This window comes from Conger conger, chromosome 3 (assembly GCF_963514075.1).
Source record: "Conger conger chromosome 3, fConCon1.1, whole genome shotgun sequence".
Classification (NCBI taxonomy): Eukaryota; Metazoa; Chordata; class Actinopteri; order Anguilliformes; family Congridae; genus Conger; species Conger conger.
This window is the reverse complement of record NC_083762.1, coordinates 6,734,810-6,750,652: the sequence shown is the minus strand read 5'-3', so window position 1 is coordinate 6,750,652 and position 15,843 is coordinate 6,734,810. Positions and strand designations below refer to the sequence as shown.

At 45.4% G+C, this 15,843-nt stretch overlaps 1 protein-coding gene across 1 annotated transcript in view; it reads right to left on the bottom strand.

The window, feature by feature from the left end:
- Positions 1 to 15,843, bottom strand: part of plcb3 (phospholipase C, beta 3 (phosphatidylinositol-specific)) — a 62,688-nt gene that overhangs the window by 39,666 nt on the left and 7,179 nt on the right. Inside the window, 1 exon segment of the mRNA XM_061233438.1 lies at positions 7,839 to 7,907. Coding sequence (XP_061089422.1) covers positions 7,839 to 7,907 — 69 coding nt within the window.

Here is a 15,843-nt window from a genome sequence, read left to right as displayed (position 1 = left end):
GCTTCAGATTTCAGATTTCAGAAATCTGAAGCAGGAGAGAGAAGTAGAGGCGGGGAAATATTCAGAAAATACATCCGCATTAACCGTATTAAACCGTTACCTGCGATGTTTGTCCCGATTCAATACGATTTGTGAAATATCAGTATCACTGTAAATACGATATTTACAATGCATTAAGGCACTTAAGTGGACGCTTTTATCCAGGGCAACTTACATAGCTTGCATTATTTGACATTCTATCAATTTACACAGCTGGATATTTTTACCGTAGCAATGCAAGTTAAGCACATTATTCAAGGACAAAGCAGCAGAGCCCAGATCAATTCAGTGCACTGTCACCCCAGCGCGCCCAGAATCGGCAATGAACTGGTGTTCTGAGGGTATTGTTAGGGATACATGCCCTCAGTAAACAAGCACAGGCCAAACCTGGCAAGCCAAAGCCAAAGCATACAGATGATAAAGACTCGTGAATGTGTATATACTGGCTCACAAACACTGAAGGACACGTTTAAGTATTTCTTAAACTACGAGAAGAGAGTGCAGGAGTCTGTCCTCCACCACGCTATGCTAGTTTTTACAGAGCAGTTCATAAGTATTTGGACAGTGGTACAATTTCTGTTCTTTTGGCTCCGTACTCCTTCACTAAAGTGCAGACTGTCCCCTTTAATTTGAAGGTATTCATATTTATATTGGGTGATCCATGTAGGAGTTACATCCCTTTTTATACAGTCCCCCATTTTAGGCCACCAAAGGTTTTGTTTGATTAGTCAGGTGTATTCAATTGCTTCCTTAGAAAAGGTAAAAGAAAGCTTTTTAGTATAAAGTCTTGATTCTAGGCTTTTGATTGTGTTTGGAATCTTTTATTGGTGTTTGTCAACATGAGGACCAATGAGTTGTCAATGAAAGTCAAAGAAGCCTTTATGAGACATAGTAGAAATAAGAAAAACTGTAAAAAAAGAAAAATAGGCCAAACAATAGAACCGTTCGGAACATAGTTAAGAAGCACTAGTCTATGTTTGGGATCATTGCCTTGCTGAGGGATGAAGCACCCACCAATTAATTTGGAGGCATGAACTTGAGCTGATAGGATGCTGCTGCACACATCAAAATTAATTCTGTTATCAGCGGCTACATTATCAATGAAGGCAAGTGAGCCAGCACCTGTGGCAGCCATGCATTCCCAAACTACAACATCCCCAACCCCAGATGAGAAGGGTGCTTTGGTTCTTTTAGCCCCAGCACTTTACTCTCGCCCTCACTCTGATACAAGTCGATCTTTGGCGCCATCGGTCCACAAAACCTTTTTCCAGAAATCTGCAGGCTCTTTCAGGCACTTCTTAGCAAGATTTAACCCAGCCATCCTGACGTGTGGCTAACTAGTGGTTTTCATCTCGCAGTATAGCTCCAGCAGTTCAGTTTAAAGAGGTTTTATGTGAAGAGTAGTCACCGAGACCAGTGCTCCCTGAAGAGTGTTTCTGATCCGTTCTGACAGGTGTTTCATTATGGTGAGAAGTCTTTGTCCACCGACTGTAGAGCTCTTTCTTGGCGAACTAGGACCTTTTTGCGATTACCAAGCCGACCAACGCTCCCTTTTTTCCTCGTAACTCAGCCTCGTAATGGCTTCCTCGACTGTCGTCGGAACAACTCTGGCCCTCGTGTTGACAAACACCAATCCGAAGGCAATCAAAAAGCCTAGAATCAAGACTAGATACTGGAAGCTTTCTTATACCCGCATTATGGAAGCAATTGAATACACCGGACGCATCAGGAACTGATACGCCAACTGTCAATTTATGTGTAAAAAGGGATTTCATTCCTACAGAGATCACCCTATATGGCCGTAAATACCCTCAAATTAAAGGTGGCAGATCAAATGTGCCGGGGTACAGAGCCAAAATAACAGAGCAGTCCAAATACTTACAGACAGCACTGTATATTTGACCGGGTCCCTGAAAGGTATTCTGATACCTTGCTGATATTAAAAAAAGCATTTCTAACTTGGGTCCCAATACTCAAAAGTCTAAAAACTAGTGCCTTATACAGATTCAAGGACACACACACACACACACATAAATATGTACAGTTATGGGGACACTGCCATACGACCGAAGCGCGCTGGTGTACAAACACACTCGCAGACAGACGTGCCCAAGGGGAACCCGCAGAAAACACAGATATAAACACACTCTCCCCAACACACGCTGAGCAGCTGGCACTGTCACACGGATTAGGAGGGGGATGAGGGGAGAGGGAGGGAGAGAGAGAGAGAGAGAGAGAGGGAGGGAGGGAGAACCGAGGCAGCCAGGAACGACAGGAGCAAGGGAATGAAAAAGGAGGAGATTAAGGAGGGAGAGATTTGGCCAAGGGGACCGGGGGGAGAAGCTGAAAGGTGCAGACAAGAAGTCAAATGCAGTTAGCGTGAAAGCCAGAAGGAGGGGTAAAAGAAAGAGAGAGAGAGAGACAGAGAGAGAGAGAGAGAGAGAGAGCACAGAGATGATCCTGTTTGCTCATTGTCTCAATCACTGTCATCGGGATGCTTTTTCTTTTTCTTTTTTTTCACTTTCATAATCTATTTAGAAAGAACAATGGATCATTACAGGCCTGGCCCAGCTGCCACGAATACAGGCATGTCTCTCTCTCGCTGGCTCGCTCACACGCACTCTCGCTCAGTTTCCACCTGTGCGGTTTAGCCTTTCTGTCGCCGGCAGATTTACAGTCACTTGTCCTCTCATTCCTTCCCATACACCTTCACGTGTACTCTCTAACACACCGTTAAATGCACAAGACCACGTCATGTAAAATACGCTAGGCCTTTGCTAAGCGCTCCTCACTCAATCATTCTCCTGTAAAGTTTCATCTGAACTGAACTACAATCGGGTCGGGTTTCGAATCTACTGAGTCAGCTCTGTTGTCTGACTCCAAGCAAAATAAGTAAATATTCTGTAAATCATAAAGATACCCACCGGCTAAATATGTGCGTATAGGTTATGGCCCTTTGCAATGCTAAATGTGTGAGTATACGTTATGGCCCTTTGCTATGCTAAATGTGTGAGTATACGTTATGGCCCTTTGCTATGCTAAATGTGTGAGTATACGCTATGGCCCTTTGCTATGCTAAATGTGTGAGTATACGTTATGGCCCTTTGCTATGCTAAATGTGTGAGTATAGGTTATCGCCATTTGCTGTGCTAAATGTGTGAGTATAGGTTATGGCCCTTTGCTATGCTAAATGTGTGAGTATACGTTATGGCCCTTTGCTATGCTAAATGTGTGAGTATAGGTTATCGCCATTTGCTGTGCTAAATGTGTGCGCATACAGGTTATCTCCCGTTGCAATTGATCACCAGTACCACTGACAGTCGCCTGTGTCTTTTAATGACTGTGTGAAGCCTGCAAAAGTTCGGTTTACAGGGTTCAGAGTCATAACTGTATAAATGCCAGGAAACGAAATCACCTGCAAGAACCCCCATACATCAATACAGAGGGTGTGTGTGTGTGTGTGTGTGTGTGTATGTGTGTGTGTGTGTGAGTGTGTGTCACCACGAGAGAGAGAGAGGGAGGGACAAAGAGAGCGAGGGAGAGAAAGAGAAAGAGAGAAAAATGGAGAAAGAGAGACACTAAGAGTGATGGAGAAAGTGAGAGAGGAAACTGTTGCATTATCAACCCAGAAAACTCACTTCCCCTCTAACTGTTGTGTGAAAGTGTGTGTGTGTGTGTGTGTGTGCATACATTTGTGTCTGCATCTGTGTGTATACATACATATGTACATGTATGTACAACTGTATGTCTACGTGTGTATGATCATTGTGTTTGTGTGAGACTGTATTTCGATACAAATTGTTTGTGTAGATTTGTGGCCATTTTGTGCCAAGCTGTTTCCAGACAGGGTTTGCCTTCAAAAGACAGATAACAACCAATTAACTGTGAACAAACCGTAATGATCACACTGCAGAGAAATGCCCAACAACATCATTAATAACCAAACCAGAATGGCAAACAACAGCACAGCACAGAAGTAAATACCTCTTAAATGCAAACGCAATTAAGTAAATGCAATTAAGCGTGCTACAACCGGCACTAGCAGTGGCTTCTTCATCCACGGTGCCTGCTTGAGAAAGCTGCCTCAAATCACAAAAAACTCCACTCACTCACTCACTCACTCACTCACTCACTCACTCACTCACTCACTCACTCACTCACTCACTCACTCACTCACTCACTCACTCACTCACTCACTCACTCACTCACTCACTCACTCACTCACTCACTCACTCACTCACTCACTCACTCACTCACTCACTCACTCACTCACTCACTCACTCACTCACTCACTCACTCACTCACTCACAGTTAGGGTTGAAGGTGTGTGCTTCGGAAAAGAGGAAGAGTAACTGTTAGCCATTGGCAATCATAGTTGTGCAAATCATTAAGCAGCGACACCGTGCCACCATCTTAATCAGTACATGTCAGACAAAATGGCTGTATCTTGTCACTCTATTATCTTCAGTGAAAATGGCCAGTCTCGAGCACTTCTGATTAGACTATCCTCCCCTGGATGCAATGCAGGGTTAAGGGCCTTGCTCAAGGGCCCAATGGTGGTGCGGATCTTACTGTGGCTACACCGGGATTAGAACCACCGACCTTCGTGTACCTTAGGCATGTACCTTAACCGCTACGCTACAGCTTGGCTGCCACCGATATTTTGGAAGGAACTTCAGCCAGCACCCACATCACCCAGAGGCCCACCCCAGAGATGGGAGGGGGAGCGGGAGGAGGTAAACGGGGACAGGGCGAGAGAGAAAGTGAAGGATGGTGGGAGAGGGCAGGGAGGAGGGGAGGTCTTCGGTTTGGGGACTGCCCCCTCGTGTCTGAAAGACTTCCTGCCTACTTTCCCACGCTGGCTCGCTTTCGAGTGGGACAGTGGGAGAAGCGAGGGAGGGAGGGAGGGAGAGAGAGAGAGAGGGAGAGATGGAAAGCAGAGAGAGGAAGCGTCATCCCTTAGTTTACACTGGAGGAAGAACTTTGTCGCCCTGTCTCTTCTCAGCTGATGACAACCAGCTGGCTGGCAGAGTGAGACAGAGGTGGGAAGAGAGAGAGAAAGAGACAGGGAACAGAGAAAGAGGTGGGGAACAGAGAGAGAGAGAGAGAGAGGGGGAACAGAGAGAGACAGGTGGGTGATTGACTGGCTCGATGTAGCAGTACATTAAAACCACACTGAGAGGGGGTTAACACAGTGTATACAGACCGACTGCTGACTGAATGGAAATGGCACCACATAATGTCACAGACTGGGACAAAATGAATGCAGTGTGTACGCCTTAATGACACTACCTTACATTACGTCTGCATACAGACGACAGGTAGTGCTAACACTGCATATGCGCACTGACGGATTGGACACTGCAACACTCTCGAGGTTTGAGGACACTACAAAGGGCTGAATAAAAAATGAACTGATTCCCACTCGGCCTGACGGAGAGCAGCCACTCGCACGGAGAAAAGGGCCTACTCCCAGCCTCGCTGCATTACATGACATGTTATTAAGCAGCGGGTTTTTATCCAAAGCAACTTACAGTTGATTAGACTAAGCAGACAATCCCCCCCCCCCCCCCCCCCCCCGCCAGGGCAATGTGGGCCTTGGTCAAGGGCCCAATGGCTGTCCGGATCTTATTGTTGCTACACCGGGGATTGAACCACCAACCTTGCACCAACCCCAATCATGTACCGTAACCACTACAGTACGGGCTGGCCAGACCAATGCTAAATCCACAGACCTTAGAACATCCCGATGGGAGTGAAACCACCTGATACCGAAGGCCTACTAACAGCTTCCCCGCCACAATATGTCTGGCCCACTGATAAAATGCACCCAATCATTGCACAGCCCAGCAGCAGAGACCACATGGGAAAATTTTTAAAGGGTGCGGGTGTGTCTTCCTTTCTGCATAAAAATCACTTTTCTTAAAAAGCCACACCAGGCGCCCTGCGTACCCAAGCGTTCAGCGCGGCAGGAAAAGCTCCCGTCCCCGTTCCCCGTTTCGCTTCGTCGGAAACAATGAGTTTGTGGCGACCTTTCGTTTTGTGCTCGCCTTTTGAAATTTTTGTTTACATATCTCGCAACTTTTATACGCCGCCGAAATGTGATTAGGAAACGCGCCCTATCGGAACGTGTACGGGGAACACGGTTGGGGGGGACGGGGGGTGGTGGTGCGGGGTTACTGGTAAATGAGCAGGAGAGAGAGGGAGAGAGAAACTGTGGGAAAAGGTTGACTTTTAACAACCTTTACCGCGCTTAAAAAAAAAAAAGGAAAAGAAACAGATGAAGGAGGAGAAAGTGAAGTAATGAGGGACGTAATAATAGAAATATTCAATATAATAATAGAATTATCAAATGCAATAATAGCAAAATCTAGAGTTGCTAGAGAGGTGGCCTCTTTACTATAAACTGTACACTCGACCCACCAGAGATATTATCTCAACACAAAACAGTGTCATTGCATTTCCTCAGGCACTAAGTGTCCCAGTGTCCTAATACAGCACTCCACCTCACACACACACACACACACACACACACACGCACACTCCACCTCTCACACTCACACTGTCTCTCTCACACACACACACACACACACACACTCCACCTCACACACACACACACACACACACTCCACCTCACACACACACACACACACACACACACACTCCACCTCACACACACACACACTCCACCTCACACACACACACACACACACGCTCCACCTCACACACACACACACACACACTCACAAACACACACATACACTCTCACTCTCTCCCTCACACACACACACACTCTTTCCCTCTCTCTCAAACACACACACTATCACTCTCTCTCTCTCTCCCTCCCTCACAAACACACACACACACACACACACACACGGGAAGCGCCAACGAAAATCAGTCCCTTAGTTTTGCACCATATTTTAACTGGCAGCATACCACACGTGCCTGTATGATAAATATACAACAGGGAAAAAAGATAGAGAGGGTAACAAAATGGGGGGGGGTTGGGTAAAGGAACGACAAAAATGCTGGCGGGGGAAAGAAAGGGAGGGAGGGAGGGAGGGAGGAGTGGAGAGGTGATTTAATTTCACTGCCTGAAATTTGATTCAATTCATGGGGCTTCACATGACGCCACTGTCCAGCTAATTGGCTGGGAAGAGAGAGAGAGAGAGAGAGAGAGAGGGAGGGAGGGAGGAAGAGAGGGAGGGAGGAAGAGAGGGAGGGAGGGAGGGAGGGAAAGAAGGAGAGGGAGAATAGGGAGATGAGGAAAGGGGAAGTGGGAGAGAGTGGCAGGAGGGAGAGGAGAGGAGATAAGCGAGGGACAAGCAGAGGAGGCCAAATGGGACGAGAGAGAGAGAGAGAGAGAGAAAGAGAGCGAGAAAGCGGGAGGGACAGGGAGAGGGAGAGGGGAGGGGAGGGGGTTGGATTTTAGAATGGTGAGGAGGGGGAGAGAGGAGGGGTGGCGAGAAGGGCAGGAGGAGGAGGCCAGTGAGTGCAAGAGAGAGAGAGCAAGAGAGAGATAGATAGAGAGGGGGAGAGAGGGAGCGAGAGAGAGGGAGAGAGAGAGGGAGAGATAGAGAGAGAGAGATAGAGACAAAGAGGGAGAGAGGGAGGGACAGAGAGAGAGAGAAATAGAGAGCTAGCACTGTGAGAAGCAGAGTGAAGGGGAGACGGTAAGGAAACACGGGGACACTGGACACTGGACCCAGCAGAGTCACAGAGTCACAGAGGAGAACATTGTGCTCTGGGGAGCTCTGGGACTGGGACCCAGACGGCCAGAAGAGGTCAGTACTGACCTTGTTGGTCCCAGTCCAATAGAGGAAGAACCCTTGAGGATCCACTTTCAGCGTCACGAGCGTCGGCTCCTGGAAAGGAAATGCAGACAAACAGCTCAGATCACGGAGCGCAAACAGACCGCCATGCTAACATATGCAAACGTGCTGTACAAGCATTGCCCAGAATCATAAATACAGCACAGAGATGTCAGTTTCTGTAGACAGGAAACATATAAACACAGGGGGACACAGGGGGGAAAAAAAGAAAAAGAAAAACGGCAGGACTGTAGCCTAGCTCAGGCTAACTTGCCACAGCTAACAATTGAGAATGGTGGCTTTCGTTAATAGATGTAGCTAGTTAACATTGAAGTGCTTTCCACAAATATTGAGACAGTCAGAACAGAAGAAAGACTATCACTAGAACGAAGCTGCAATGTCAGTAAGTTAATGTTAGCAGTTAATGCAGCTATATAACAAAAAAATGATTAGCATAAAAGTTGACTGTGCAGTATTTGACAGAATAACCAAATTAATTAGTTGTGAGTGTTGGATAAGTGACAAGTTTGATAAAGTTGAGGTTATGCAACTAACTTAACTTACTGTCAGTTTTAAAATAGGCTATAGCTTTTACTGAACATATGAGGAGCTTTGTCAAGCTTCTATTGGCAGAAAGGTTGTACTTCATTCATCTTTTTATTCATTAAAATCTCTCTCTTGAAAATTGTAGACTGGATGCTGGACACAAGAAACCTGTTGTGAAACTGTAAATATATAACATTTAAATTATGACTTTGGGTGTAATTTTGTTAAACTTTTCAGGAGTTTTTGGAGCGGGTACCTGGAGATGCATAATCTACACCTAGATCACATAACATTGACCTTGTTTTACGGTTAATGGCACAATGTTATGGAACTATTAGGTCATTGGTATCATAAGTAGTCCCCCATTACTCAGCCTCCAGACTTCTCCCTGCGAAACAGCAGAGAAACGCAAGAGGAAGAAGACCAGCGTGCTTGGGTGGAAACCTCAAATGAACTGGTTTCGGGTTTATCCAATCAGCACGCAAAAAGCCATTTCCTTGACAGAAGTGAAACAACGTCACATGGTTGGCGAGGGAGAGAGCGGCACAAAGGTTACGGAGCGCAGCGTCAGGACAGAAATGAAATTAAAACGAGAACGTATCGAATGTACCGCGAATATAGCCATACCACTTCGGGTGAAATGCCCTACACTACACACACGGGCTGCTTCCAACGACTACAACCCCGATGTAGTCGGCAAACTATGTCCCGAGCGCGATTAATCTGAGCGTTGGTTTGGTTTGAACCTTCACGGCACGTTGTCTGCTCGTTTGAAATGGACCACGTGCCACAGTACTGGAGCGAATTCACAGAGGCCGCGGATATCTCACATTGTCCAAAGGGCCATTGGGAAGTCAACAAAGATTCTTTGTTGTCCTGGGAGGAACAAGTAAAAAAAAAAAAAAAAAAAAAAAAAAAAAAAGGCAACTTAAAACGGCTGCCTTTCATATTAATTGCGGAGCTCAGATGTTATAGATCCAAGCAAATGTTATTCATAAAGGTCTGTTGTTTAAGTCATGGTTCTGCCGAAAAACGACTCTGAATAAAACAGCCACTACAGAATCATTGTAATGTCATACTAAAGCCGTTTCTCTGTCCTGACCGCCACAAAATCCTTTATTGCAAAATGAAAGGTCACAGACAATGTCTGCCCAGATTCGTGTAACAATCATTTCATGCACCTGCAGTTATACATTACGTGCAGCATTAAAAACAAAGTATTCAGATTAAACCGGGAATTCGATAACTTCAATTTCTCGAGGTTGACCTTTCGAATTTCTGAACACACCTCTTTGCCTAAACCTTGGCAAGTGCCAGGGAAATAAAATAAATAAAATAATTTAAAAAATCAATGTTCTTTTCTTTTGTTAATTCTTAATTGACAAAAGAGAAAGAATCTATAAAAAATAAACAGGCCTTGAAAATGGATCCATTTGGGCGACAGTTCAAATAACCAATCAGAGCTCATTGAGCAGCCTGTTCTGTTCCCTGGAGGGGGGAGGGTACTTTAGAGATAATGATAATGGACTCCTGAACGGAGAATCAGAGAGTGAAATTCCCAGGTCGAACACAATGGCTACAACCTCAAAATTAGCATGATGACCCACTGACTCAGACTTTAAACACTGGGGGGGGGGGGGGGGGGGGGGTGAGCACTGGGGGTTTATTTCACAAAGCAGGATTACCCAGTTAGCGGGATAACTGTGCCAGGTAAAACCCAGAACAGCTCTTTTATTACTCCGGTCCACATTCCAGGTTTGGGAGGGCTCCGGGTTTTACTTACAGTTACCCAGCCAACTCGGTAATCCTGTTTTGCCATACAGGGCCTGGGTGTACGTACAGCCCAATGCGCGCATAGTGTACACGCCTCAATATAAAATATCCAGGGCGGCCTGTAGCGTAGTAGTTAAGGCACATGACTGGGACACGCCAGGTCGGTGGTTCTAATCCCAGTGTAGCCACAATAAGATCCGCACAGCCGTTGGGCCCTTGAGCAAGGACCCTTAACCCTGCATTGCTCCAGGGGAGGATTGTCTCCTGCGAAGTCTAATCAACTGTACGCCGCTCTGGATAAGAGCGTATGCCAATAATGTAAATGTAATGTAATGTAATGAGAGCATTATCATTATGAGTGAGTGGGCAGCTGTAAAATGATTGCAGACAGACAGACAGCGCTGCTCTGTCTGACGGGCCGGTGCTGATGGGATTCTGCGGCAGGCGTGCGGTGCAGCGGTAAGGGAAACGGCCTCCAGAACCAGACCCGGTTCCTGGGAGGCTCAGCTCCCGACCCGATCGCTACACAGCCCCGCTGTGTAAACAGACAGCCTGCAGTACGTGAATTGCGCAACGGTGCAACGCCGGCAAATGAATAATGCAATGTAATGCTTGGGCTACAAAACATCTGCGTGTGTTTCCGCAATAAGGAGGCCGCAGTACTGATTCCAGGAACCCCGTGGACCAAAAGGTCAGGAGGAATCAATACGCACTTTTGGGCGATGCACTTACAGTTGGGGAGTAATGGAATACCTTGAATACCTTTATGTATTTAGATTTCAAAACTTTACTCAGCTGGAGTCCTTGGCTGGATGTGAGCAGTCATATTCACTCTTTGAAAAATATGAAGAGTAATTCGCTAGATTATTCTGGAATGAAATTTTTTTTTTTTTAAGTATTCGCGTTTAAACTGCAGAATCTGTGCAGACACGATCAACAGCTTCATGGCCCGTGACTGTTCCTCAAATTCTGCCATAGAGAAATAAGGGCAAATTCCTGTCAGGATTATAAACCATCTGTAGATTTAGGGGAATGCATAAGGAAGTGTCGTAAGACAAAAAGGTCATAATCAGCTATAGGCCTAATTATTTGATATCGATTCAGCTTATTCATGGCTTGATTGTTAATCAAGGAAAGTAAATGGAAAGCAGTTAAGAATAACGATTGGTTTAAAGATTCCAAGTCTTCAAAAAAAATAATCGCAAAAATTGAAAGCAATTTAAAGGTACAACAGGTAAGCTTTTGCGTTAAAACATTGTTACAAGACCATTGTAAATCCCTTCGTATCATTGAAAAAGGCTCACTGACATGTTAACTCACCCTCTGCCTGTGTTTATAGTCCTTAAATTCAGGTTTAAAAATATGCAGTTAACAGGCCGGCACTCCATACCAAACCATCGTATAGCTGTACAAGAATTCAAGCTCATTGGTTGAAAATTGGTTCCAATTGCCACAGCCAATGGCGTTTCAACGTCAGCGCGTTCACAGGAGAAGGAGGAGGGATAAACAGTGTTGAGGTTGGAAGGTGTTTGTTGCTGCAATTCCCCTCGACTGTTAGAAGTCCGAAATTACTATTGTACCTTTAAAGCTAACTGCACACTGCAGACTACGGGTAAGCTTGCACAGAGTGGAGCAAGACCTTGCAGTATGCGGCACTGACCTGCAGTCAGTGCGTGCCCAATCGACCAGCAGGGGATACTAGAGAGTGAGACTAGAGAGTGAGACTAGAGAGTAGCATCTGTAGTGGCCTGCATTGCTCCAGGGGAGTCTAAAATCAACTGTAAGTCACTCTGGATAAGAGCGACGTACATTAATGGATAATGCCATTAATGTAAGAGAGTCTGTCAAATGCCATTAATGTAATGTAATGTAATGATGAAATGCAAACCCCTAACTGAAACAAATCTCCCGTAACCTGGTGAATGCAATCTCCTGTTGCGCCTTGCCCCTTTTGGAGCTACCGGCCACAATCGACATCTTTGCACCATAACTTGGAGCCTTCGCCAAATGAGCCACCCGGCAGCACCCAAAAGATATGTAAATCAGGATGCTTTGCTTAATCTATAAAAGTGACTACATAGAGAGACTCTCCGCCAAATTAGCCGCTTCCTTCAGAAAACGGTCCACAAAATTAGTTCATTAACACCGATTGTGCAATAATCCTCTTAACAGCCATTTATCACATCCTCCAATTATCACTTTCAATCTTTGTCAAGTGGCCAGCCATCCTTGTGCTAATGATGTGCTAACGGTGACACTGTTGACCCCTCACCCGCTCGCCAGCGCGCACTGCCATGCATCAACAATAGTCACCACAGAGCTATACTGTAAATAACAACAATAACCTTCTTTCTCCCCGTCCAACCGAGCATTCCTGCCCCCATTAGTAATATGTTCCTCCTCCTCTCCCACACACCCTCCTAGGCCCAACATCCATCCTCCTAGGCCCAACATCCACTCCGATAATCACAGGACCGTGCAGAAAGGGAGAGCCCCAACTCGTTACTCGGTTAAATATACTAGGACTATAATTACGTTACATTATTGGCATCTGGCAGACGCTCTTATCCAGAGCGACGTACAGTTGATTAGACTAAGCAGGAGACAATCATCCCCTGGAGCAATGCAGGGTTAAGGGCCTTGCTCAAGGGCCCAACGGCTGGGCGGATCATATTGTGGCTACACCGGGATTAGAACCACCGACCTGGCGTGTCCCAGTCATGTACCTTAACCACTACGCTACAGGCCACCCCTATAAGGTGCTCAACTGCCAGGACAACAGAGTAATAAGGACTCCTTGCCCTGACAACTTCATGGGAACAAGGCCCGCAATAAGGAATGCTGGAGCCAGGAAAGCTCAGAGCAAAACACTATTTCATGCAGCAGGGGGAAAGACTGACATTTCAACATCTTCCTCGGAAGCAAGAGTGCCAGGAACTTATTTATCAAACAGTGTAGATATGATCTTTTTGGATTCATACCACACCACATTATCTCTGATTAATCGCAATTGCACAAAGCACAGATTGGTACGTACATTCGAGAGAATATAAAAAAAAATTCCAGTTGACCACAATTTAGAAGAGTGAGCTTTTTAAATTAGCATAAAATGCCCCCATAGCACATTTGGCAGCCCCAGAACCCACATGTAAATACGACACTACCAAAGCAGCCCACGCAACGTGCATAAACATTCCTGAAAGCATTCCAGATTAACCGGCAGACAGACGAGAAGATGAACATTTAGTCACCTGCTGCAATCTGTTTACATGGCAGACACGACTTATTCGGCATGGCTGGATTCAATTACATTTTCAATTCACTTAATTCAGGAGACTAATTAAAATTCAGTTCATGAACTGAGGAATCAGCCCACGACAGCTCAAATGCCTCTGATTCCAGCCCCATTATTCAGATTATTTAGAATATAATTGGGAGTTTTTTTCTACCACAAGGAAATGTGCAAACCCAAAATCATGAGCAATTGAGCATATCCTATATGCTTCAGAGTGTTCACACGCACAGGTAAAGCAGGTAAAGCAGGTGATGCAGGAAATCTAATCCCGTGTTTCTGTAAAAATGTGCTGAAGCAGTCTCTGTATGACTCAGATAGACTGGCTAATACCCCCTCCAGAAAAAACAATAAATAAATAAACAAATATATATATATATATATATATACGCACAGTGGGCTCCAGAATTATTGGCACCCTTGATAAAAATGGAAAAAAAGGCTGCATATATTAAACACAGATAATAATGTATATGTTATGTTCCGAACTATATTGTGTCATCTCACTACTTCCGGTTTCACTAGAGTACAAAGTTGAAGCAACAGGCAAAGAACGGGCAATGCAGAGGAGACACATGACCATCACCGGTCTGGTAACGGGTACAAAAATAAACACATAAACATATAAACATGCCACTCAGCACTGCGAGAGCAATAATTTAAAAAGAACGTGAAACATATGGGACGGTCGAGAGCTTGCCAGCAAGAGGAAGGGAGCACCCCGTTGTCCGCGGCGACGGGGAGGAAGATGGCGACTGAGGCCACACAAAGATCTAGAAGAATCACTAATTGCAGAGATCGGTCGCATCGTGGGGTCACCGAGAACCATAAAACGCCATCTCCATAACAACAAACTCTTTGGATGGGTTGCTGCTGGGAAGACGGCCCGTACTGAGCGCAATAAACGACACCGAGCATCCGGGGTTCGCCCAACGTCACTGGAATCAGGACTGGAAGAGAGCGCTGCGGTCAGATGAGAACGTCTTGGCCATACACACCATCAACGTGCGTGCATGGCGGCGAATGAGGAACGCCTACAAGCGCCTCATACCTGCGCACAAACATGGAGCTGGGACATTGATGCACAATAAATTCCACAAAGTCTCTGGACATTTTGGGCAGAAAGTCTGGTTGTCTCTGCTAGGACGCTGTTCAGCGATGGCCGTCTCAGCCTCCGGACTTAAAGGGGGGGGTCCATAAGCCCGAACCTAAAAATATCATTGATACTGAAATGTCCTACATGGAGAAATCGTCAAAAATACCTCCGAATGTGTTCTCTAACCTCATCACAAGACTCCCGATCTTTGCCAGGGGTGGTTGCACAAAAGTATTAATCCAATAATTGTGATTATTGGGACATATTCAGACTTTGGTTGATACCATTGAGTCATTAATAAAGCACACTATTTCACACATGTTGGAAAATAAAGTTTATGTTAATAACACTATTATCTGTTAGCTTACAGTACTTTTGTGCATATTTACCATAATTCTGGAGCCCCCACCGTAATTTTACATAGTTATTACTGCTGAACCAAAATGGAATAATAACCCCCGAACTGAACAGGAAAAATGAAGCATGTTTACTGTAAACTTTTTGGATGTAAACAAATTTTCCAAATGTGTAATTACAACCAGACACGTTTCAAAAAGCCGCCTTCAACATCTGGCTGTTCACGCTTTAACAAGGGCGGATAAACAGCAAGGCAAAGAAGGCTTTCTCGTAAAATATATTTAATGACACTGCCACACACATTTTAATGAAAAAGAATCAATATGGACCAATTAAATTACACTTCCATCAAGCATGGACCATTTCCGCCCTATCTTGTTTCCCCGAAACATCATTAGGGTTGGCCAATGGCTAATCACCAATAATCAAACAAAAACGACTTTTCTTTGAAGACATAATGGCCTTCAGTGTGTGCTAGTTCCAGTTCCGATTAGGCACCAAGCACGGTCCCTTATACTGCTGCATTTTCTTACATTCCATCGTTTAATTATGTTTAATTAATAGGCGTCACCGTCAGAACAGACAAGTCAGGGAAGGTCAAATCTTGCAACTCAAATCCAAATCCAGCCCTGGTTTCCTTTTCTCCCGGGCAATTGACTGAACAATGACTGCTACTGATTGTCCCAGACAGGGGGCCAAACCAGGTAAAGGGAGGGTGAGAAAACCAGCAGTTCTCAGCCCTTGAAGGCCATGGCTTGAGGAACAGGGAGAGAGGGGTTGCAGTGTCTGCTGGTATTTGAGGTTTCCTTTCAATCAGCAGCCAATTAAGGCCTTGAAAACAAGGTGTGTGGACTCTTTAGCCAATGAAAGACTTTGAAATTCATCTCTCGTGCTGAAACACACCAAAAACCCTCAGACACTGCGGC